Source organism: Phyllopteryx taeniolatus, chromosome 15 (assembly GCF_024500385.1).
Source record: "Phyllopteryx taeniolatus isolate TA_2022b chromosome 15, UOR_Ptae_1.2, whole genome shotgun sequence".
Lineage (NCBI taxonomy): Eukaryota > Metazoa > Chordata > Actinopteri > Syngnathiformes > Syngnathidae > Phyllopteryx > Phyllopteryx taeniolatus.
Window position 1 is genome coordinate 4,709,261 of NC_084516.1, and position 24,351 is coordinate 4,733,611.

Here is a 24,351-nt window from a genome sequence, read left to right on the forward strand (position 1 = left end):
CTGTTTTAATTATTGTATTAGTTATAATAATGAATTAATCGACGACAATCTAATTATAGTAGTAACATTAAAAAAAATTGTAACTAACACTTTTACACGTCACATGTAGATTTGATTGTCTATTCAGGTTTTCATCCATTTACCTCATTAGATATCATATGCTGTATATTGTATAGAATAATACATGTATTTATTGTAAACAAAAATACCAAAATAATTTTACAGATATTTAATGCTTAGTTTTTCAAATTGATTAATCAATCAAGACTGCATTACTTATAACTATAATAAAAATTGAATGCATTGTAAATAATCCCCCCCCAATTTTAAAACAATTGTAGACATGTCATGTTCAATTTATTTGATTAAATGATAGGTTAATTAATAAAACGTTATAAATTAATCATTACAAATAATAAATTGATTTGTTGTATTTTACATATGTCTCAATAGCTATTTTATCTATTTAATCGTCTTTTTTACTGTAACTACTTTTACTCACAGTGGTTGGGTGTCGCAGGGACTTCGAGACTGTGGGTGGCCGGGAGCTTTGTGTTTCTGTCTTTTAAATATGAAAGGTGCTATACAAATAAAGGTTTGACTGATTGATTGATATACTGCATTTTTAATACGTCCCCAAAACATTTTTTTTAGTAATTGGTGGTTTCATCATAACGGAAATAGTAAAAAAAAAAAAAAAAGTAATACTATTTAAAAATGATAATGATTTTACAACGAGAGCACATTATGTTCACATAGACATTTAATTTTTTTATTTTTTTTAACCTCATCAGTGATTGTCCATTTTAAAAAAAAAAAAGAAGAAATGTGGCCTTTGAGCACAAAAGTCTGCCGACCCATGACATTTATATGCACAACGTGTAATTGTGTCTCCACTTGCAGGAGGAGACACTCATGGAGGGCGAAAGATGCTGAAGGCGCTGTCATGGCCGTCAACAGGAAGTTGCCGTTGAGCCGCTTCTGGTGGCAGCGTCAACTAGCTTAGCCTGTTATGACATAAGCCGGCCTTTGTTTCCCTAAAACTCAATTCTGCATGGTCCAACTGAATCCGCCTTATGCACACGCGCGCGCATGCACACACGCTTGGGCGTAATTGTCTATGTCAGTGTTTCCCAATCCTTACTGAGCCCCAACACATATTTTACATTGGAAAAATCTCACAACATACCGCCAAATGTAACTTAGAAAAGGTATACGCAGTAGTACTTTGACATACAAGTGTGCCAACTTGTGTGCTCTTTTTTTTTTTTTTTTTAGATATGAGCCGTGGCAGATAGTGAACAATTCCTCAAAGAGGCCCTGTGTGCTTGCTTTAAGCTGTTTATTGCCACTCCCAGTTGACGCTTACTGTGAAACTAAACATAAAACAAAGAGAATCACACATTGTGTATTTAACTAAAACCACACGTCTTTGTCTTATGAAAGTCCACTAGCTTAATGCTAACACACTACGCAAAACACCGTAGACAGGTTAAAGAAACTAGCATCAATGTTGGGGTGATTATAAATCTTTAAACAACTTGTATAGGAAAAGAAAAGAGGGAGCAACACATGAAAACAGAGCATACAATAATACTCAGCCGTATATATTTTGTTCTCTGCAAAAATGAGAACTATTATTTTGAATGTGGCTTAGTTGCAATGGTGTTTTGTGTATCATCATCAAAATCTACATTTAGTTTGTCTGTGTGTATCATGCTGCCCCCTGGTGGCCAGAGTGCACATACCAGGAGGAGCATCACAAAGCATAACATCGTGAGCCACCATTGCTTTACATTCTTTTAAAGGATGTTTCACTGTATGTTTTCATAAAGTATGATACTGTAGAGTGCAGTTGTTTCCCCTATTTTAAGGCCATCTTGTGCCAGCGCTATTTGAGGCGTTTGTTAACAATGTTCTGTTCACGTTCACGTGGCAAAAATTCCAAGTGCACCAAAATCTCTCGTTCCAGATTCATTCTTGTGGCCAGGAAGAGAAGAGAGCAAGATTATGTGGTTCGTTGCTACGCATTACGGTTTGCTTGGAATTTTTACTGTGCGAACAGGAACTGAACCAGCGTGTGAAACGCACAAGGATCTTTTGACTAGGAAGCATGCAGCGGAAATTTCCCACGTTTCAGTGCAGCGTTTCCTTAACTTACCGCCGACTAGTGGCCCGGCATGCTTATTACACCTTTGTCTGACCTGAATCTTAAAATGCAGAAAATGTTAGATAGAAAAAGAAAAAAACAAAACAATCATACAGTTTTTAAAAGGTTGTCAACATACGCTGAGACTCCGGATGCCCTCTACTAGCCACAAAGCTCAAATTGTTGTCCGGGCAACGGATCATGCTACATCGAGATGGCGCTGACGTCAGTAGGGACGCATTCTCGTCAGCCATTTAAGGCGCCTTCTGGAGGCAATTCAGTTTTTATTTCTAAGAAATGACAGGCAGGCAGGCATGACAGCGATGTCATCCGCCCGCTTGCTAAATTTAGCTCTTTAAATTCTATCGGGCCCTGAAGGCGTATGATTATTTCGATGGAGGTTTCCAGCTTGATGGGCGAGCTTATTTCGGACATGGAAGCATGTTGTCCTGTGCTGTTCCCCACCAGCAAACTGGGAAACGAGTGTCTTCTCTTCCTCGGTGTCCTTGAACACAACATCCTATGCATGTTATGGTGCAATGTGTTTTTTTTAGGACTTGCAGCGCAAGGCAGTGAAAGTCACAAACCTAACAACGTGCTTTTGTAAACATCGCAAGTAATTTTGCGTTTTCCCAAACGTGTTGTTTAGTAGGAATCAAAGACAATTTAGTTTTTTATGAACCTTACATACGCGTCTACGAACCCAACGTGCGTTTTCCGTAAACATCGCCCATTCAGTGGCTTGAGATCTATTTTTTCGTAAACAAAGACAATTTAGTCTACAATTATCCTTACGTACTATGTTAATGAACCTAATGTTCGTTTTTCCATATACATCAGTTGGTCTTCAACCAACCTTACATATGTTTATGAACCTAATGCACGTAAACACCAAAGACAATGTTTCAATGGCCTTAACGGTTTCTTTTTAAAAACACCAAAGACAATTTTGTCTTCAATGAGCCTTACAGTCTGCGTCTGCGACCCTAAATGTACTTGTTTTCATAAACAACAATTTAACCTTCCAACAAAATGATGTCTAAAAACCTAATGTACTTTTGTCTAAACATCGAAGACAAATTTTTTTTAAATTCACCTTACATGCGCGTTAACAAAACTGACGTAGTGTACGTCAACACCAAATACACATTTGCATAAAAGGAAACCTACTTATGATTACAAACCAAATGTACGTGTTTACAAACCTAACGTAGCTACATACGTTGGTAGATGCAGTGTCCTTGAACGCAACACGTTTGGTTCGGCATCTTCCAAAGCAACGTTTGAGGCAGTTAATTTGCACAGCTGACACCTGAGCCGAGTCGCTTTACGTTGCCGGCGGCGTTTATAGTCACCATCGCGTCACGCGAGGGACGCCGTGTAATCAACTTAGTCGCCGTCGTCCAGGTGCAAACTTTAACGTCATGTAAAATGACCACAGTCGAGTACCAATTATCAGACAGATTGTTTCTTTTAATGTTTTTGAGCGTTACCAAAAAGAAAATTCTAATAATTGATGGAAAACATTCTTTATCTTACGTCATCCATCCATTTTGATCACCGCTTCTCCTCACTAGGGTCACGCGGGCCTATCCCAGCTATCTTCGGGCGAGAGGCGCGGTACAGCCTGAACCGGTCGCCAGCCAATCGCAGGGCAACAATTTAGTCTTTGATTCAGGATTTTATTATTTACATGTGTTTATGAGCCTAACGTACGTCTTTGTGTATGAATCAAAGACAGATTAGTTTTCAATGAACTTTACACACAACATGCAACAGCATCCCTTGCATTCAATCCAAATATCGATAATATCGATACCAGCATTGATCAATAATGATGGCTGCTTTAGTTTTTCCTCATCAGGTTTAGGCAAATATTTCTTTGAACTCCAGGTTTCTTAAAGTTCTTTACACGAGATAATTGGATTACTGTAGTCCACCCTCGGTGTTGACACCCCCCCCCCCCCCCCCCCCCCCCCCCCCCCCCCCCCCTTTCCTCACTGTCACCATCCTCGCCCTCGTCACAAGTGCGCAATCACTTGGTAATGGGGCTCGGGGCAGCTGGCAGGTGGTCCTGGCAGAACTTATAAAAGGCGGCGGCGCCCCCACGGAGGCTCCGACGATGCGACGACCACCATGACGATGGAGCGCACTTTGCGGCAACGCCTCTTCTTGGTCTTGAGCTTGTGTGTCCTCAAGGGAGACTGCAGATATATCGAGGTAGGACGGTCTTCACTCACCAACATCCTCATCACCATCAGGCGAACATTCTCCTCTCCTCTACCGTGCAGGATAATGACGTCCTAAAGGATGAATTATACTCCTTCTTCAACTCAGAGCTGCGCAGGGAGACACCCCAGGACTTGATCCTGTACCGACGACCACTGCGTGAGTCAAACACACACACACACACACACACACACTTTTCACGACTTCTGCTGATTGCCTGTCAATCAAAACACTTTGGACAAACCTAACATTATGTGTTTTGGAAAACAAAAGACAATTTAGTCTTCAATAAACTGGTTACATGTTGCTTTTTTTAAATATTAACAATTTAGAGTCTGCAACAAACCTAACGAAATCATTATGTGGCCATTGAAAAACAATCGTCAGCCTTCAATTAACCTTAACCTCATGTTTTTCATTTAAAATAAACTGATTGTGCTTTTCTCAAATATTAATTTACAGACTTCGACAAATCTAACACGTTTTTCTGAATTAACTTTAGTGTTTTCTAAAACATCTAAGACAATGTCGACTTTTCATTGGAAGATCATTTGTTAACGTTGAAGACGGCTGACGTTCGGGTTTAGGTTACTTTGTTCGTAGCAATAAGAAGATTCCTTTTGCAGCTAAAGTTAGACATGTAACACACATTTAGACAACTACCACAACAGAAGACACACAAAAAGTAGTCAAGGCTACCATCAAAGCTAATTTATAAACCGAAAAAATACGTTCCAAAAAAATAAACAAACCTTACTTCTACCTTAGTTGCGCAATGTTACTATGCCTTGGTTTAATCGTCAGTAAACCGATTAGGTGTTGTCGTTTTTTTTTTACAATTACAATGTAGAATTTACAATTTTCCCCACCGACAGTTTAGCCGTCAATTAACCTAACATACATCACATGAATACAAAACTGATGCATGGGTCCTCATGTTTACAATCTTACATCAAGCGCCATGTGGACGTTTCAAATGAAGTATGTTTTTACGAGCCTAACTTCCATGACTTTGAATAAATCAGACAATTTAGTCCGTGAGCCTTACAACGTTTTTGTAAGCAGTCTTCAGTAGAGAATATATACACAGTTTTGTATAAATCAAAGAAACCTGAGTCATGTTTAAGGTCAACGTACTCAAGTTTTGTACATTTCAAAGACATTTTCGTCAATGAACCTTCTATATATATTTATCGTAGGACTATGTGGTTTTATAAATATCAAAGGCATGTGTGTGTCTCAGGTTGTGTGGACATGGTGGCGGTGGAGGGTCGCTTCACCTTCACGGCCGAGCATCCCCAGCTCAACTGCGCCGCCTTCTTCGCGGCCGAGCCCGACGAGGTCGTCAGCGTGGAGTATGACAGCGTCGACGTCGACTGCCAGGCGGGGGACGTCATCACGGTGAGGCCGGCGCCGCCGCAGGAAATCTGATTTCAGTGCTGAGAGATGGTAAAAGCAGAAAAGTGAGGACTAGAACAAAAACAAACAAAACAAAATGCTAACCTGTGAAAAGGCACGTGATTGCAAAGCCATTTTTGCGACAGACGCGACCTCGATCAACACACCATGTTTGGAATGGATGTGCTATTACTTTGATTTAGTGTGAATTCTGTGGAAAATGGTATAAATCAAAGCTAACCTCGATTAATATCGAAATGTGTACTATGTTTAGAATATAGGCGCTATTACTCTGGGCAAGGGTGACTGCCGTGAGTGTTATTCTACAATAAGAAAAATGCGAAATTGTAACATTTAAATGCAGTGTCGTAGCAACGACGTTTGATGACAGATAAAACTTGGATCAAAATTAATATGTTCACTATGTTCAAAACGTCTGTGGTATTACTTTGAGCTCATGTTCATGTTATCGGAGAAAAAGAAAAATGCTAAATGCTAACTTTCACCAGCGTGTAATGGAAGCACCATTTTTCGGCAAATCTGACCTCAATTAAGAAAAAATTATGCACTATGTTAACAATGTGTGTGCTATTACTTTGAGCTAGTGTGAATGTTATTTGAGAACAAGTGCTAAATGCTAACATTTAAACAACATGTAATAGCAGTATTTTTTTTTTTTTTTGCTAATTCTGACCTTATACACGGCATGCATGTTTGGAACAAATATGAATGCTGCTCTAGAAAAAGAAAAACGCTAAATGCTAACATTGAAACATCACGTAATAGTAGTAAACACGCTAAAACGCTTGGATCGCACAGCCCATCGACGCAATCCCCATAAGTATTTCGTATTTGATCTTGAAGATGTTTGACGGCTGGGTGATGAAGGGCGAGAAGTTCCCCAGCTCGCAGGACCACCCGCTGTCCCCGCGCGAGCGCTACGTGGACTACTGTGACTCCGCCACTTCCGCCAGGAGTAGCGTGCGCTCCTCGCAGAACGTGGCCATGATCTTCTTCCGTGTGCACAACGCCGGCAGCAGCTTCACCGTGACGTTCAGGAAGCTCGCCAACCCTTTCCGTAAGTAAATGCGATCCTTAATGTGTTTGAATGTGATTTTTTTAATACTAAACACAGCCACATCTCGATTAACATAGTTTTTTTCCTTAATGTTATGAATAGTTTTGGCAATGGGTTCCCCATTTTTGGCTTGAGCACCTGCCCCCCAAAATGTCTGTGCATGTGCCTGCCCATTTTGTTTCGTTAACTACATGTAGAAGAAATCCTTTGCGCTTGCGGAAACAAGAGCGATTTGAATATTTTGCAACCATTACGTGTCTGATAGCTAAAAGTAGTAAGACACACTTGACGAACATGGCAGCCATTTTGATCTTGATTACGGTCATGCCATATTGCAAGCATTTCTGCAGTTTAGCACCTTCTAAACGTTAAGCAATTACAATTTTCTTGTTCTAAATTAACATTGACACTACTCGACAAAACATTAATTTGATGACCAAACGATAACATACGGCCAATGTAAGAAACTAGCGAAGCGACTTCCATTTTGTTTCTAGAAATCGTAATTCTGATACCTTGTGTGTCATATGTCCAGAAAGAGTCTAAAATCTAATGTCTTGACAGCTAAAAGGAATTACACTCATTTTAATCTTGAACAAGTTGTGATCTGTCACAAAATGTCGCTGTTATTACGCACCGTTTGATTGTGAGCATCGTGCATTTTTCTTGTTCTAGAACAATAACGTTCACCGTTTACGTGACAATTAACGTGCCACGTTTGCCTCGTTGCAGCTTGCAATATCATCTCGCAGTCACCACAGGGCACTTTCACCATGGTGAGCCCACAGCAGCAAAGGAACTGCAGCTTCTCCATCGTCTACCCAGTTGAGGTCGACATCTCCGAATTTTCCTCGTTGGGGCTCCGCGGCAATTTCCCGAAGGTGAAGCGACACACACCAAGCACTGACTAAATGTCTGCCTCATGCCGTACTAATATGTTTACATTGGGTTAGACCAGATCAAAGTATTAGGTTTTTTAAAACTGAATTTTTATTGGCATATTCAATTTTTAATTTTTTGTGGCATGTGGTCTGAAGCATATGCCGTTATAAATACATTTTAAAATATTAAAAAATGTATTTACATACAGTCCATATACAATAACCACATTACTACCACATCATAATACAGACATTCTCCCAAATGTGAATAACTATGTTCTGTAAAAAAAAAAGCTATATTTTATATATTTTTTACATCAAATCTGCAAATTGTGAGATGTCTAACTGATTTTCATTGTTCCTGTAACAGTGACAATAAAGTTCTATTCGACATACATATTTTGTAATCGTTTTATAAATTAGTTTTGGCATGGGGCATATTAAAACACCTTTTCCCAAAAATATTTTATTGGCCCACAACGTAGTACAAAATAATTGTTTTATTTTTTTATAGCACCCCATGGCATGTTCTATTTACAATGTTTTTTTTGTTTTTTTTAATAATACTGGCCGGCAACAAATTCTATTTTTAAAAAAATATGTTTTTTTAATGTTTTTATTTTATTAATTTAAAAAAAAGTTTGTTTCCTGTCCACAGAATTGACCCATAGCATATTCCAATTTGTTTAAGATTTATTTATTTTTATTTTTGACAGACCACGTCATATAAAAAAGAAATGTGTTTTGTTTGGACCAAAACAATGTTGACTGCCTCTCCCCCCCCCCCCCCCCCCCCCCCCCTCCCAAGTGGCCCACGTCCGGGTGCGCTTCCGACTCCGAGGACATGGTGCAGCTTCTGGGGGGAAACGGTCTGGACACGTCCAAAATGCTCCCCGTCACGGAGCTCTGCAGCTCCTCCGCTGGGTCAAGTGAGTACTACACATTAGTAGCTGCATTCTATTCTATTCAGACCCAGCCCAAGGCATAAGGCAACTAAGACCAATTGGGGTCCCCGAAGAGCAATTAGCAGTCAGCAGAGACTGGAATACATTTGTTTTACTCGTCTGACTGTGGACAATGACACATCTCCACAAGGTCTTATGCTCTTGTTCTTGGGTTGATATGCACATTTCAGACCAAAGCACGTTCATCTCTGGGACATAGAACATGTATATACTTTCATATAATTGTTTGGACAGATGAATGAGGCAACTTCAGGCATCTGGAAATTGCACCCAAGTATGCACCAGATTTGTGCAAGTCCACAATCCTCGTCCTGATATCTTGGCTGATTTTTATTTTATTTATTTTTATACTTTTCCATAATGTCACATAAGTATGCCTAGTTCAATTGCATCCACAGGTGTGTCTCTAATGGACTCATATGTTGTCAATCAAACAATCAGAAGCTTCCAAAGACATGACATAATCTGGGTTTTTCCAAATTGTTTAAAGGCACAGTAATCCTACTTTTTGTAAAAAAAATAAAAATCAAAAAAATTTTGACTTAAGAAAGTAACAAAAACTTCTGTTCATTTAGCAAATACAAAATAATTTTGGTAATCCTAATTGACCTAAAAGGGGAATGGTTTAGTCTGATTTTACATCAGATAGTGAGAAAAAATAAACTTTTCTTTAATGTATGTAAGCATCTGGTTTCAACTGTGGGTGTGTGGATGGATGGATGGATACTGGCATACTAAGAGTATGCCAACAATCTCAATTAGTGCTTTGTCACTTTGAACATTGTGTAAATCAATCCTCTCTCGTAGTATAACAGTGCTACAACAGTTTATAGTGTGTTTGAATGATACATAATATTACTGCCCCCCCACAAGAAATTTTGCTCACACGGAGTCCGTGGAGGCGTGGGTCGGCTCTGATTCTATTTTCTTCTCTTGTCCCTACAGGCCACGTGAAGGTGGGCTGCGACAACACGGTGGTGCGCATGGTGTCCAGCGGCCGCTACGTCAACAGAGTGTCCTTCAGCTACCGCTTGCTGGACAGCCAGGAGCTGCAGAAGCTCCGCGTCAACAACGTGGAGGATTTCTGCTTCGCCAACTGACCTCTCTCGTCTTGACGACCCCAAAGATGAAACATGAACGGGAATATCAACGAAGACGAGTTGTGTGTTAACCCCCCGCCCCCCCCCAAAAAAATCTGTGCTGTTTGTTGAATAAAGTTGTCGTCGCTGCCTCTGTTGTGACCAATTTTTGTGATGAACGATGCTAAAGTGAGTGCAACCTATTTATTGTTCGAGTGATACGCTATTAATAAATACAAATACATTCATTGGCATTTGTATACACATGCTTTTTTTTTGTAATAAAACAACACTGCATGCCAAATCAATTCTTCTTCTTCTTTCTTGTTGAGAGAACATTTATATGGTTCCACTGCTCCAAAGGAGCTATGGCAACCGTCACCATTGCGACTGGCCACAACAAAAGCTACACTGAAAAAGGGGGCTCCATCACACAACTTTTGATAGTTAAGAATGACATTCATGCGTCCCAGGGCTCATTTTATTTATTTTTATTTTTTTAATTAATTATACATCTAATATTTTGGGGGTTTATCATTTAAAAACTTTTATTGGCCAGTAAAATATAGTAATAGTAAAATTTTGTAAATAAAATTTATTTTGGTATCTGGTTTATAAAACAAACAAAAAAAAAGGTTAATTTGACTTTTTTTGTCTCATTGCGTATTTTTTTTTTTTTTACAATTTATTATTGGTCTGTAGGATATTTTAAATATCTTATTTTCTTTACGCTTATCCTGGTTAGGGTCGGGGGGCACTGGAGCCTATCCAGCTGACTTCGGGCGAAAGGCGGACTACACCCTGAACTGGTCGCCAGTCAGTCGCAGGGCACAGCAGCATATTAAAAATACCATTTTTTAAACATGTTTTTACTATTTTCAAACTTCATTAACTGGCACTGTCTGGCAGCGTATCAATTATTTTTTTTTTTAATAAAGTAAAGTTTTTAGATTGTGGTGGATCTGCAGGCTAGTAAAGAATATATAATTACTTTTGGTCATGTCTTAAATACTTTTATTGATGCATGGCATGGTGAATTTGGTTAATTTTATATTTTTTTACTGCCCCACAGCATATTAAAAACATTTTTAAATCAGTTTTACACATTTTACAACTTTTTTTCCCCATCTGTTGCATAGTTTAATTGGCTTTTTAATTATGTATTTTTTTCCTTTTTACATTTTTTCCACTGGCCTGTGGCACATCTTTTTTTTTTTTTTTTTTTTTAGTTACAAGTTATATATATTTTTTTTTGGACATTTTCCAGCCATCCATCCATTTTCTACCGCTTATCCGAGGTCGGGTCGCGTGGGCAGCAGCTTTAGCAGGGACGCCCAGACTTCCCTCTCCCCAGCCACTTCATCCAGCTCTTCCGGGGGGATCCCGAGGCGTTTCCAGGCCAGCCGAGAGACGTAGTTTCTCCAGCGTGTCCTGGGTCGTCCCCGGGGCTGCACCGATCCGCATGTCGATCTCCCGTTCCATTCTTCCCTCACTCGTGAACAAGACCCCAAGATACTTGAACTCTTCCACTTGGGGCAGGATCTCATCCCCGACCCGGAGAGGGCACGCCACCCTTTTCCGACTGAGGACCACGGTCTCAGATTTGGAGGTGCTGATTCTCATCCCAGCCGCTTCACACTTGGCTGCGAACCGCTCCAGTGAGAGTTGGAGATCACGGCTTGATGAAGCCATTTTACTACTTTTTATTGGTCTCCGCCATAGTCTACATTTATTTTTTCTACTGGTTAGCAGCATGTTAAAGATATGTTTTAAGATCAGTTTGAGTAGACATGGGCTTTTCATTGGCTTGCAGCATATTAAAAAAAAAAGAAAATCAAATCAAATAAAAAAATCAACAGGGTCTGCAACAGAAAAAGAAACCGTTATTCTACAAACCAAATAATTGGGGACATCTTGACATGTTTGTTTGTTTGTTTTTGTCCACGTCACCAGATGCTCATCATTGCTGAGCTAATGCCGTCAAAGACTCCACCGGGTCTGGAAGGGAGGCTTCATCATCTGCGCTGATGTGAAAAATGAATCCCCCCGCCCCCCCCAAAAAAAAAAAAATATATATATATATATATATAAATGAAAAACTACCACCAATCTCCCTGGTCGCCGTGGGCAAAACAGCAGTCCCTATGTGATGGTATGATGCTTGCTTTGTGTTTATGGAAGGCAGGTGCTTTATCTTTGTCACACACCTGCAGCCGGTCTTGCCGATAACGTGTGCACATTGTGGTCATAGGCGTTCCTAATGATCTTAAACAGCTAATTACTTCCACCAAGGACACCGATAATGTTGTTATCTGCACTTTTCCCCACCCAAAAAAAAAAAGGTTCATGCTAAGGAAGTTAGCATTCGCTTGTTTCTTGCTGCTGCTGGCTGTGAGTGAGTTCAACTGCTTAAACATGAGCTTAACATTAGGCTAAGCATGATTATTTAAAAAAAAATGTCGCAGTAGATATTATTGTAGTACTTACACAAATCGGTGAATCGAGTGAGATTACCAGGCTCGTAAAAGTTAGCCTAGCCTGAATGTTGTTGTCTTCCTCGACTAATGCACTATAACTACTGCCATCTGCTGGTGTAAAAAGAAACATGTTACGATATTTAGCAGAAAAAAATATTTGGGCATCTTCTCGATAAATCTTTTTTTTCCTTGAAAAAATAGACGCCTTTTTCTCGAACATATTGAAATTCGATCGAGAACATATTCACCTTTTTCTAAAAACATGACTTTTTTTCAAAGGATTATGAATTGAATCTTCTTTAAGACACTTTTTCTAAAATATTTTTTTCTAGAGAAATGTGAGGTTTTTTCTTCAAAATATACAGCTTTTTCTCAAAAATTTACTTCTGCTTTCTTGAAAATATTTCAAATGAATATATAAAATGTTTTTCTAAAAAAATAACACTTTTGTGGGTAAATTACAAAAAAAAAATGAAAATAAATGGCCTTTTTCTCAAAAATACAAAATTTTAACCCTTTTATTTAAAAAAATGCTACTTATTTTCTCAAAAATGTACAAATTTTGGATTAAACATTTTTCAAAAAAAAGTACGTTTTATAGAAAAAAATATCGTAAATATACGTTTTTAAAAAAATATGACATTGTTTTTGTAAAAACAAATGTATTCATACATGAACGTTTTTCTTACTCAAAAATGGACTACTGTTTTCTTGAAAGTGTATGATTTTCTTTCACAAAAAAATACATTTCCAGAACAAAATCATTTTTTTTAAATAGTTTTTTTCAAAAAAAAATTTCTCTTAAAAATAAAAAATAGAAAACATTTCCATGAACACATGCAACATTTATCTCAAGTAATATATATATATATATATATATATATATATATATATATATATATAAAAGATACTTTTTGAAAGAATCTTGAATGAATGTATGTGGCCTGTAACCACAAAGGCACGGTTTCTGTCGTCAGCATACCGGCAGGAATAACAACACCCACGTAGGCTGCAAAATTATCAAAGAACGCCTTTGACTGATCGCAACCTTTTCTGCGCTAACCACGACTGCCAATTACGACATTCCACCGGGTGTGGGCCTCCGCTCGTCTCAATCAAAGCCAATCACGTTAACGAGGAGCTTTAGCTGCGAGTATAAAAGCAACCTACGTTATTTATTTTGCCGGAAAATGTCATCTCCAATCAAGCGATGACAAATTGGGGAAATACATGTTTCTCGTTCTTACACCGAGCCGAGAGTGTCAAGAGTCGCTGCTTGAGGGGAGCAAAACATGTCAGACGTGAGGGTTTGACGCGGGTGGACGCAGGTGGTCCGTGCGTCACGCTGACCGGGGTGAGCCTTCGCTTTCCGAAAAGCAAAGCCATCGTTCGTCGGCCCTCTCGTCAAAAAAGGCCGCTGGCGTGCTACGCTCACGTGATGGAAACGCAGATGTGCTTTCACACTTTTGCTTCATATTTCTTTTTTTTGGTTTGTTGGTTTGTTTTTACTTTTAATATTACGACCCGTCTGGTTTCATGAGTTTAGCTGCGCTATTCAATCAAATTAAATACAAATAATATTCCACCAATCTGGTCTGAAAAATATTTGTTAAATTGTCATTCTCTAAGTGAGACACATAGCTATCTATAGCTATGCCTAGATAATATCTATCTATCTATCTATCTATCTGTCGAGAGATAGAGATAGATCGCTAGATAGAGCCAGCTAGCTAGCTCATTAGCTTGCTAGCTAGATAGACGGACCGACAAGTTTCAAGTTCTCAAGGTAGGGGTAGCTTAACAGTGTTATCCATAAAATATATATATATTAAATGATTAAATAATTAATAAAATAAAAAATATGAATATATAATTGATTGTTCACTCAAATCTTTATTTATCCAAATGTGCAGGTGTACTTAATCAAATGGCCACGCGCTAAAAGTGCATTTAAAATACAAACAAATACAAAAACAGCAACAACCCAAGAATCATCCAATTGAATTTAATTTCATGCAAACGAGAGTCATTTAAAGACAACGGAGGGGAAAACGTTTTCCCACGACTCAACCAACGCGGGAGCACCAAAGCGAAAACATGTTGTCATTTTGAACGAAGGACGACGTGTTTTAAAAGGGGAATCATCACATTTATTGACAACAGCGCTGAATTTAACACGCTACAATACGTCACGATATAACATTCGTGTCATTTTAAATGACAAGGAGTGGCTGGATGTACAGCGTGCTTCAAAAAGGAACATCTACTTGGTCGCCTTCTTCTTCTGCTCCTGGAAGAAGTCGTTGCAGGCGACGGTGAGCGCCGCCACCAGCACCACAAACTCGTTAAAGTCGACCTCGTTGTCTTTGTTGGAGTCCAGGTCGCTCATGATCTTCTCTACCAGCAGCGGGTCCTTCTGCGACTGAAAAAGAACACAGCACGCTTAGGGCCCTTTGGATTCGGGTCATTTTCAGTGGCACCTTTTTATTTGTGACTTTTTAATATTATTATTATTCAGGACTTCCAGTCAAGTGCAAAAATGCAATGCTGTGGGGACAAGTTGGTGCGGGGACATGGCCTTCGAAAGTTTCATTGTTCAGTGGTGCCTTGAGATACGAGTGACTTGACTTACAAGATACTAGCGGTCGTTTGGTCGATTTTTTTATTTTATTTTTTCAAATTTTTTTGCTTTGACTTGCAAGCGCAGACTTGGGAGACGAGCAACGTATGGTGGCAGCGAACTCAACTCACTTCACGATAACTTCACTTTAGCCAAGCGTGAACAGTTGCCGTGTACTTTCAAACTAAACATGAGACAACATGAAAACAAAACAACCGCTATCTTAATGCTAACGCTAAATAGCATCCATGTTTCACACATGGAGACAGACAAAAAAAAGCAGTACTCACAGTCATATGTTCGTAATCATCTGCGTAGAACGACTAAAATTAGTGCCGCACTGATGAGCTACGAGGCGTAAAGATGTCTCAATGAACAGAATTTGCGTATGTGTTGGGAATACACATTTTCGTCAAATACATGCAACTTAAATTATTTTTGGAGAATAATATGCTAATGTTATGATAGGAAAATAATGGTCATTTTTTTAAACAAACATATCTGCGGTCATCAGAGCTGCAAGACGACCGTCTCAATCACTGGAAGTGCTGTTTGCTTATCCGCAACGCCTGGACGGCCTCCTCATTTCCATTATACATCATATCGGTGATGAACACAAGATCAGAAGATATTTCCAAGATGGCAACAACAGCCTTTCCCATCAGTGGCCATTTTCCATCCTTCCTTTTTCTCTAGCACATATAGACAAACAACCTTTTCACACTCTCCTTTACACCTATGGACAATTCATAGTCTTCACTTAACCTAACCATGCATGTTTTGGGAATGCGGGAGAAAGCCGCAGCACTCGAAGAAAACCTACGCAAGCCTAAGCGTGCAAACGCCGCAGCTGAAATTCGAACCCAGAACATCAAAAGTGTGAGGCGGCAGACATGCTAACCACTAGCCAGTGCAACAGTACATTTAGGAAAGAATATGATGGAACGATTACAGATGTTTTTTTTTTTTTAAAAGCATTTTTATAAATATAATTTAAGTGTTATTTTGTCTTTATTTTATTTCATTATAAGAACTAATATGGGTATAACAAGCACACCGTTTTCTGTGTAGCTCTCTGAAAAGTGATTACGAGGCAGTATTTTTGGCGCGTTGGATCTCGTTAGCCGTACCTAATGAAGTGACTTAAAATAATAATAGTAATAATAATAATAATAAAGACGTTACCGTGAGGAAGTCAGTGAGCTCGGTGTGCAGCAGTTGCTTGAGCTCGCCCTTGTTCAGTTTGTACTTGTCCCCGTCGTGGCCCGAGTAGTTGTAGAAGACGGCGATCAACGCGTCCATGGCGCCCTCCAGCTGGCTCGGCATCCTGCGGGCCAAATGAAGCAGAAGAAGAAGAAGAAGAAGAAGAAGAAGAAAAAGGAAGAAGAAGAAGAAGTCCCACCTGTGAGCAGAGATGTTCAGGTGTCGCGTTTAGCTTGTTTGTCAGGAAGTGAGCCACAACGTGGGTGGGGGGGTCCCCCTCCCACTTCACGGGGTAATTAATTCCACAGGCGAGGGCGTCCATGGTGACCATCTTCCTTTCCAGGCTTGCGCTTGGAAAACAAAACATGTGGTGATGTGACCCTGCCGCCGCCCCGAGGGAGCGAGGCACAGGATGAAGCCTGCACGCCGACTTCTCCATCCCGGCGTTTAATCATTCCGGTGTTTGCGTGGCCTCCCGGGAGGCCGCGCGATGGGGGCGATGCTCCTACTCGAGCTGGATGTGAACTGAGTCACCCTGGTGAGTCACTGCCTCAGGTGACTCAGTACGAGGGTTCAAATCCTCCCTGAATCAACGATCCCGAGTCCGAGGCCTCTGTTACCGGGATACTATGAGTGCTCTCGTTAGAATCACAGGCTCAGTTGATTCGGTTGACTGCTTGGTTAGCAGACTCACCAGCAACCCAGCGGTCTCACAGAATAAACGCAGCAGACTCGGACAATTTGACTGACTGCCTAGAGTTAGTGGATTCACTAGTAAGACCGCAGACCGGAAAATTTGTTTCACTGAAGCAAGATAGCGGCCTCGCCAGAAACACTGTAGACTTGAACGATTCTCTACGCAGACTCAAGTTAGTGGACTGAATGGCAAACGCCGATGATTTGACATGATGACAGACTTGACGCTATTATCTTAAACATAGCTACATAAGAATTGGTTCGATCAAATTAGCAGACCCACCAGAAACAGTGCAGTTTCATATGATTCAGTTCAATGGCTGGAGTTAGCAGACTCACCAGAAACGTTGTTGACTCGGATTGTTCAGTTTAGAGACTCGATTTAGGGGGACTTACTAGCAACACATCAAGCTCTGATTATTTAGTTCACTGACTCGAATTTGCAGGCTCAACGGAAGCACCCCAGACTGTGACAATTCAGTTTGCTGACTCGAGTTAGCAGACTACTGGAAAATGCAATAGACTCCGATAATCTGACTCACTGAGGAGAGTTAATGGATTCACCAGAAACACAGCACACTCAGTTTGTTTTGGGGGGGTTCTCTGATTTTATGGAATATCCCTGAAACATGGCAGACTCGGACGATTTGGTTCACAAAGTCCAGTTAGCACTATTATCGTCAACACAACTGACACAGATGAATCGGTTCACTCAATTGAGCAAATTCACCAGAAACGCTGCAAACTCAGATGAGTCTTGCATGATTCGATTCACAAACGATGTAGCGGTCTCACTGGCAACCCTTCGGACTCGGCCAATTCGGTTCACTGACTCCAGTTAGCGTACCCACCAGAAACACCACAGACGTGGAGGATTTGGTTCACTGACTTGAGTTAGCAGACTTACTGGAAACCCTGGAATTTTGCTCCCATTTATAATTGTAACAACAATTTTGCACGTGCAAAAAGTACATAGGGTTGTAATTTTGAATCCAAAATAAAACTAAAAGTGCCCCCTATCTTTAGTTCATTTAGACTTGGAACTGCAATTTTGAACATGCAAAAAGTGTGTTGTTGTCTTACGTGTTTTGAATTGAAAATAAAACAAAACGCGTTTCCTGCCTTTGTCATGTCGCGACTTGTTTCTTTTCGCCTTGGCTGCGTGTCCCAATCCCGTGAGTTTGCTTGAGGTGTCGCCAGGCTTATTATTAGCTGCGGTGGGTTTCGTCCTTTCATCATTTTTCTGACACAACGTCTGCCGACCAGAATAACAGTCAGCCCCTAAAGAAGAGCCCTGCAGGACAACTTTTCTTCCACTCGCAGCCGCAACAATTTTCCATTTGTTAGCTTGACGAAAGCCTTGCAGCAGCAAGACCATATGGGCGGAGGGGGTTGGGTGATGGGGGATGGGGGATGGGGGGGGGGGTCTCACGGTCATGTCACTGAGATGAATTGACATACTCTGGGACAACAGCTCAACAGTTTCTTCATGGGCTGCTTGACAGACCGTAAATCCCTTTGAGACCCCGCCCCTTCGGGGTTTTTGCAACATCCTCAAGGTTGCTGCAAAGAAAACATCCTCAATGTGTCTTTTCTCCTATGGACACATTCTTATATATAGAAATGTGTGTGTCTGCGTGTGTGTGTGTTAGACTTAAAGCATGTTGATGTGGATATGATCCGACATGAAATCAGAATGCAATTTTCCTCTTTTAGCTCAATTAAGATTACTAAAATTATTTCTATTTGCTAAATACCAGAATCATGAGAGGAGGATTTCCTTCGACATTTTTTTTTCATTACTTTCTTCAAATTCAGAAGTTGAGATACATTTCATTAGTACTTGGTACCACTGCCTTTAAATTGCATGACAAGCTTCTCACAATAGGCGCATGACAGAACTGGTGTAACTGAGCCAAGTTTGTAGGCCACCTTGCACGCACGTCTTTTCAGGTCTGTCCATAAATATTTCAATGGGATTGAGATCAGAGCTTTGCGATGGCCACGTCCCAGATGACGTTCATCTCTGGGACAAAAAACTCGTCTCCGTCCTGAGCAGTATGAGGGCTGGACATTGCCGTGGTATTTATACTTGCATATAATTGTTTGAACAGATGAACATGGCAACTTCAGGCATCTGGAAATTGCACCCAAGGATGAACCAGACTTGTGCAAGTCTTCTTCATTCTTTTGACTTTCCCATGATGTTACACAAAGAAGCAGTGTGATCCAAGTGCGCCTTCAAATGCATCCACATGCGAGTCTATAATGAACTCAAATGTTGTCAATAAACCTACCAGAAGCTTCCAAAGACATGACATCTGGGTTTTCTCAAATTGAAGGCGTAGCAAAAATAAATAACTTGTCTAATAAATCCTCTCGTTATCCTGCCATTTAGCAAATATAAATAATTTTGGTAATCCTAATTGATCGAAAACAGGAAAACTTCAGTCTGATTTTATGTCAGACAGTCGCGTCAGCAGGTTGAGTGACAGCCTTCAGATGCATTCACCCCCGCGCTGAACTTTACTGCCCTCTACAGGCCGAATGGACGAACCACAGCGTGCAGTCTACGCGACCACCAAATTTAAAACCATTTTCTCATAAGAAACACTGGAGATAAAAAAATGTGTATTATAAGATGTCCCAAAAAAAATTGTAATACAGATATAAAAATTCAGTCAAGCTCATCGTGACGTTTCCTTGGCAACCGATGGACAGGGACGAACGGCAGGAACAAGTCGGACACTTAGGAAATGAGCCATTATATGGATTATGACGCCGGATTAGTCATGCAAAAAAACAACAACAATAATTTCGCAATTCAACACACAACAAAAAACAATCAGTGGACACCAACTGAGAGGTTGTCCTATTGGCTTCCCGTTTGACAGCCGCTCTATGATTAATAAGCCTCCACGTGGCGTGTGCGTGTGCGTGACGCCTTAACCCACTTACCTCCTACAAGTTACACACAAGACGTTTAGTCATGTTCTGACCTTCTGTCTTGATCCAAGTTTTGTAGCAATTGTGTGTGTGTGTGTGTTTCTTTTTTTTAAGATCCCCTGTAAATGGCCCGAATAACCATAAAATGGGTTCTTTAAACTTCAATGGCAGGCTTCCTGTGTCTTTTCGAGCTTGGCTTCTTGAGACTTTTTCGTGGGTCTTCTCATGATGGGCATGTCTAATAAATTTCAAAATCTCTTGGAGAATTTGTGGGATCCCCGGAAATGGTCAAAATTAGCCTAAAGTGGCTACTTTGACACAAAATGGCTTACTGCCTGTGTCTTTTCATGTCTTCTTGAGCCTTTTTTTGTACATTGGCTCATGATAGACACATCTATTGAATTTGAAAATCTCAATGAAAAATTTGCTCCCGGCTGCACCCGAAACGTCCCCGTCACCTGGCCTGGCATCGGGACCACGCTGGGCGTCACCATCTACAACCACCTGCTCTACGTCTTGCCCGCCGCCGTGGGCCAGTGGCTATGGAGGCCGCCCACGCCGCTCCCCTGCCAGGCGCACACTCTCTGGGAGTTCTCCTTGGGGATCCTGGGCTGCGTGGTGGTCTTCGATTTCCAGTATTACCTCTGGCACCTGCTGCACCACCGCGTCCCGTGGCTGTACCGCACCTTTCACGGTGTGCACCACGAGTACCGCCGCCCGTTCAGCCTGGTCACGCAGTACCTGTCCAGTTGGGAGCTGGTCAGCGTTGGCTTCTGGGCAACGGTGGACCCAGTTCTGCTGCGGTGTCACTGCCTCACCGCGTGGGGCTTCATGGTCTTCAACATCTACGTGTCCACCGAGGACCACTGCGGCTACGACTTCCCGTGGTCCGTGTGCAACCTGGTGCCTTGTGGCCTCTGGGGGGGCGCCCCCAAACACGACGCCCACCACCAGTGGCCTACCACCAACTTTGCCCCCTTCTTCTCCCACTGGGACCGGCTGGGCGGTACCCACGCAGTGCCACCCACACAGATGCGGCGGCAATTCTAAGGACTAACAGCTCACGTTTGTACCTCCTCATGTTCCGGAACGTTCCCTGTCCTGTCTGCCCTTATGTTATTGACAGTGTTTCCCCGCTTTATTGCGGTTCATTGTTTACACTCCTGGTAGATGGCAAATTTTTGAAACGATTGTCTATTTTTAATTGCAGAGTGAACTACGATTTATCTTGGGGACCACGTTCTAGAACCACCTGCAACATGTGAAAATCTGGGATTTCTGCTTCATGGCACAGAAGACCAACAAGGGAGGACAGTACATTAGGCACAGTCGTGTTTTTGTGCCTGCGTTTTCTGTGTTGGCATATTATGTGGAGAGTAAATCTTATTACTGTGTGTTTTTATACAGTAGAATACTGTTGAGTGCAATTTTTTTCTTGTGAAAAATCACTTTTAAAAAAAATGAATTTGGTGGGGGTTTTTTTTATGGGCGGGGCCGGAACGGATTATTTGCATGTGCATTCGTTTCAATGGGGGAAAATGACTTGAGTGTGGTCATGGAACAAATTCAATTGTGTCGATTGTATGCCTTTCTGGTAAGTGTTACATTTCCTGTGACAGTGTGCACCACCTCGCACTGTTTTCAACGGTTCCACCGCTCTGTTGTTGTTATGGCTGTGTCCATAGATGGGGGGGAAAAAAATCAAAATAAAACCAATAAGTGCACTTACTTGACAGCTGTCTTTTCACTGAGTGAATCTCAGCGGGCAGGCGGGTTGTGTGTGACCACGGCCGCGCTGGCGCCTTTTTCTTCCTCGCCGGCTCACCGCCGTGCATGAATGGCGGCCTTTGAGCAGCGGTCCCGGGCCGGGACGCATGGCCCGCAATACTAATGCCTCTGCGCTTAAAAGGAGTTCTCAATGAAAGTGCAAGCGAGCTAAATGTGTACTGTGGATGTAAATGTCTACACACCCCTGCTCAAATGCCAATGTATATAAATAAAATTGACACCAAGATAATTCATTTCAAAAAAGAACATTTCCACCATTAATGTGACCTATAACCTGTACAACTCAATTGAAAAAAAAATGGATTCATTTAAAAAGAACTTAAACAATTATGAAATTAAAATGTATTGCAATTTAAGGAACCTAGATAAATGTTGTAAAAGACACATGCAAATGTACTTAAAAGTTAATTACAACTGAACTCTACTTAACAAATGTAGGCTAACTTTAACGGAAGAGTAAAAAAAAAAAAAAAAAAAGGCCACTGTATTATCAGACAGTTTAAACATTTAATTCAGCAATTGTTTCACATACCACTAGAGGGAGCCTGCATACCACTAGTGGTACTAGTACCACACTGAGAATCACTGGTCTAGAACAACAAGCGTATTTTGACAGGAATGAATTTCAAGAACGAAATGTGTACTTTATGGAGAATATAGTCCTCTTTTTCCCTTTTTTTTTTTTTTTTTTTTAGAGAGAATTTAAGCACCTTTTCCAGAATAAAAGGTGCAATGTTATGACAATAAACTTGCATTTTTAGAAGATGGCTGACAGGAGGCAAGGTAAGGGTTAATATTAGAAAGGTGAAGAAAAATGATGACTCGGGCGAGGGTTGAAGTTCTAGGGAGACTGAACTGTCGCGCGTCGTGCGGGGTTTTGCAACTAGTTTTCATGAGTAGCCGAGCGTCTGCAACTAGTTTGGGACTTGAGTAGAACAGAGCTTCCAATATTAGCTTTGACTTAACGGTGGCCCCCAAGGGACAGGCTCAATACCACACTGGTGGAAGAGTCAACAGGTTAGGGAGCGGCCTCTGGTCACGGCAATACTAAAAGTCCCTGTAAAAGTAGAAATAAACGTTTACTCAATTTGACACACCACAGAGACGAGTGTCGTTAACAACCTTTACAGGGTCTATAAAACAACAAGAATTAAAGCAGCAAATCAAAGCAAGGTCGAATCCTGCATTGGACCTGCCTGTCTCTCCCTTGTGGCTCGTCACGTGGGACGTCCAGAACCGGCTCGGCGTGATTTGTGCTTTACGAGCGGTATGTCTGTTGCAACAGGGCATGTTTATTTTAGCAGCAGTGATGCAAAATGCCTCGAGCCAACCCGCCTTTAAAATCAGCAAAACGGGAAGTGAAAAAAAATGTCCTAACTTGAGGAACTATGCCCATACATCTATACATGTAAAGCCTGCGGTCCAAAGCACAGTTGACGTTTAGAAGCTTTGTGTTACGACACAAAACAAAGTCTGTAAGAACAATGTCCGCATCTGTTTTGCTTGAAACACCCACACTGCTGAAGTAGTTCAACACATTGTTAAGGGGGCTGTTGTTGAGGTAAACATGAAGCACACAAAGACCCAAAATAAAGGGAGGGTGGACGGAGCCTTCATGCAGGCAACAAAACCTGCAGAACCACCTTGAAATTTGACTTGCTGCTTTATAATGTGTGTCAAACACTGTGAGTAAATCAACAATAGCAACGATTATGATATCTATCCACGTGAGAAATGAAGAGCGGTGCTAAGTAACAGCGTAAGAAAAATCTTTTTTTCCCCTAACATGTATGGGTCGTTGTCATATAATTTTATCAATAAGGGCAGTGGCTGAAGCCCCCCTAAAAACTTCTCAAGTGCCCCCCAAAATATTTGGTAATATATGTTAATGGAAGTTTATTATCGTAGCCCCTCCTAAACAAATACTGGTCTCCCCCCCAAAAAATGCTTCTATGTGGGCGGGGCTCCGCAGACTTTGTGTGCCGTCATGTGACTGACTGCCGAAGTTTGATTGGTCAAAGGTAGTCCAACGTCGCCACTTGTTACGTTGGATTGGTGATATAGTCATGTAACGTTGTGCCAAGGTATCAAAACGTAAATATTTCCATATCACTGAAAGTAAACATTCATTTTTACTTTTGTACATTTCAGACAGCTCATTTGTTGTAAATTAATCCCATAGTAGCCTCTGTCATAGAATAGAAATTCGATAACTAGAGATGACACCGCTCAGTGGTGATACGTGCGAGGATGAATCATTAACCTGCTCTGCACAAATAGTGATTGACGCCACGCAACAACATTCCAAAAGTGGAACATAATCCATTCAGAGATGCTGGTTGACTCCAAAGTAAATACATTTTAATAAAAGAAATAATTGACATTGAAATGATCTTTTCGTTTTTGTATTTTTAACAAATAAGTGCAACAACAACTCACCCTCATTATAAGACTAAATGAAAGTAAAATAAAGTGAAATTACTCACCTTTTGAAGATTTTTGACAAGACACGTTATGGCGTCTCCGGTCTTTTCCATAGCATGTGCTATTTAGGATAGTTCCTGCTTGGTCAAAGTCATTTGTTTGTATGAAATCCATAGTTCATACTAGTTGTTTGTTATGAGCAGACAAGACAAATTTCTTGCGGTTCTATGGTAAACATCCCACTCCTCTTTCCCGTGATTGTTTTTTTTTTTTTTTTTTTTCTCCTCAGGTGAACGGCCGACAGTCAAGAGCGTGTCTTGCATCACATCGTGTGTTCGGCTTTGGTTTATGTTGTTAGTTTAAAGTTAATCATCTCCTCACTTTCTTCCTATCAGATGCGGGGAATATGCACTTGTAA

At 40.9% G+C, this 24,351-nt stretch overlaps 3 protein-coding genes across 5 annotated transcripts; 2 read left to right on the top strand and 1 right to left on the bottom strand.

Annotated features, from left to right (window-relative positions):
* Positions 1-4,210: 4,210 nt before the first annotated feature.
* On the top strand, positions 4,211-9,931 carry LOC133465243 (corticotropin-releasing factor-binding protein-like). Its single transcript, XM_061747815.1, has 7 exons — positions 4,211-4,369; positions 4,441-4,537; positions 5,622-5,779; positions 6,641-6,854; positions 7,587-7,735; positions 8,544-8,664; positions 9,646-9,931. Exons 1-7 carry the CDS (start codon positions 4,286-4,288, stop codon positions 9,798-9,800), a joined length of 978 nt encoding a protein of 325 aa, XP_061603799.1. The 5' UTR covers positions 4,211-4,285; the 3' UTR covers positions 9,801-9,931.
* Positions 9,932-14,245: 4,314 nt separating this feature from the next.
* s100z (S100 calcium binding protein Z) lies at positions 14,246-24,197 on the bottom strand. Of its 3 annotated transcripts, none has more exons than XM_061747826.1 (5): positions 23,996-24,197; positions 21,451-21,617; positions 16,279-16,429; positions 16,062-16,203; positions 14,246-14,678 (listed from the first exon to the last, which is right to left on the bottom strand). In XM_061747826.1, the coding sequence occupies exons 4-5, from the start codon at positions 16,200-16,202 to the stop codon at positions 14,520-14,522; spliced, it is 300 nt and encodes a 99-aa protein (XP_061603810.1). In that variant the 5' UTR covers position 16,203; positions 16,279-16,429; positions 21,451-21,617; positions 23,996-24,197; the 3' UTR covers positions 14,246-14,519. The 3 variants fall into 3 exon arrangements, with proteins under 3 accessions (XP_061603810.1, XP_061603809.1, XP_061603811.1); XM_061747825.1 differs by having other exon boundaries at positions 21,451-22,566; XM_061747827.1 differs by lacking the exon at positions 21,451-21,617.
* Positions 20,103-20,771, top strand: LOC133465107 (cholesterol 25-hydroxylase-like protein 2). The gene has a single exon (XM_061747556.1). The coding sequence runs from the start codon at positions 20,103-20,105 to the stop codon at positions 20,769-20,771; it is 669 nt and encodes a 222-aa protein (XP_061603540.1).
* Positions 24,198-24,351: the final 154 nt, after the last annotated feature.

Bases quoted from the DNA above. Each gene is read 5' to 3' on its own strand.
- LOC133465243 (XM_061747815.1), top strand. From the start codon at position 4,286: ATGACGATGGAGCGCACTTTGCGGCAACGCCTCTTCTTGGTCTTGAGC. The intron at 6,855-7,586 runs GTAAGTAAATGC...GCCTCGTTGCAG, and splicing joins GAAGCTCGCCAACCCTTTCC to CTTGCAATATCATCTCGCAG. The intron at 8,665-9,645 runs GTGAGTACTACA...TTGTCCCTACAG, and splicing joins CAGCTCCTCCGCTGGGTCAA to GCCACGTGAAGGTGGGCTGC.
- s100z (XM_061747827.1), bottom strand. From the start codon at position 16,202: ATGCCGAGCCAGCTGGAGGGCGCCATGGACGCGTTGATCGCCGTCTTC. The intron at 14,679-16,061 runs GTAACGTCTTTA...GTTCTTTTTCAG, and splicing joins AGCTCACTGACTTCCTCACG to TCGCAGAAGGACCCGCTGCT.
- LOC133465107 (XM_061747556.1), top strand. From the start codon at position 20,103: ATGATAGACACATCTATTGAATTTGAAAATCTCAATGAAAAATTTGCT.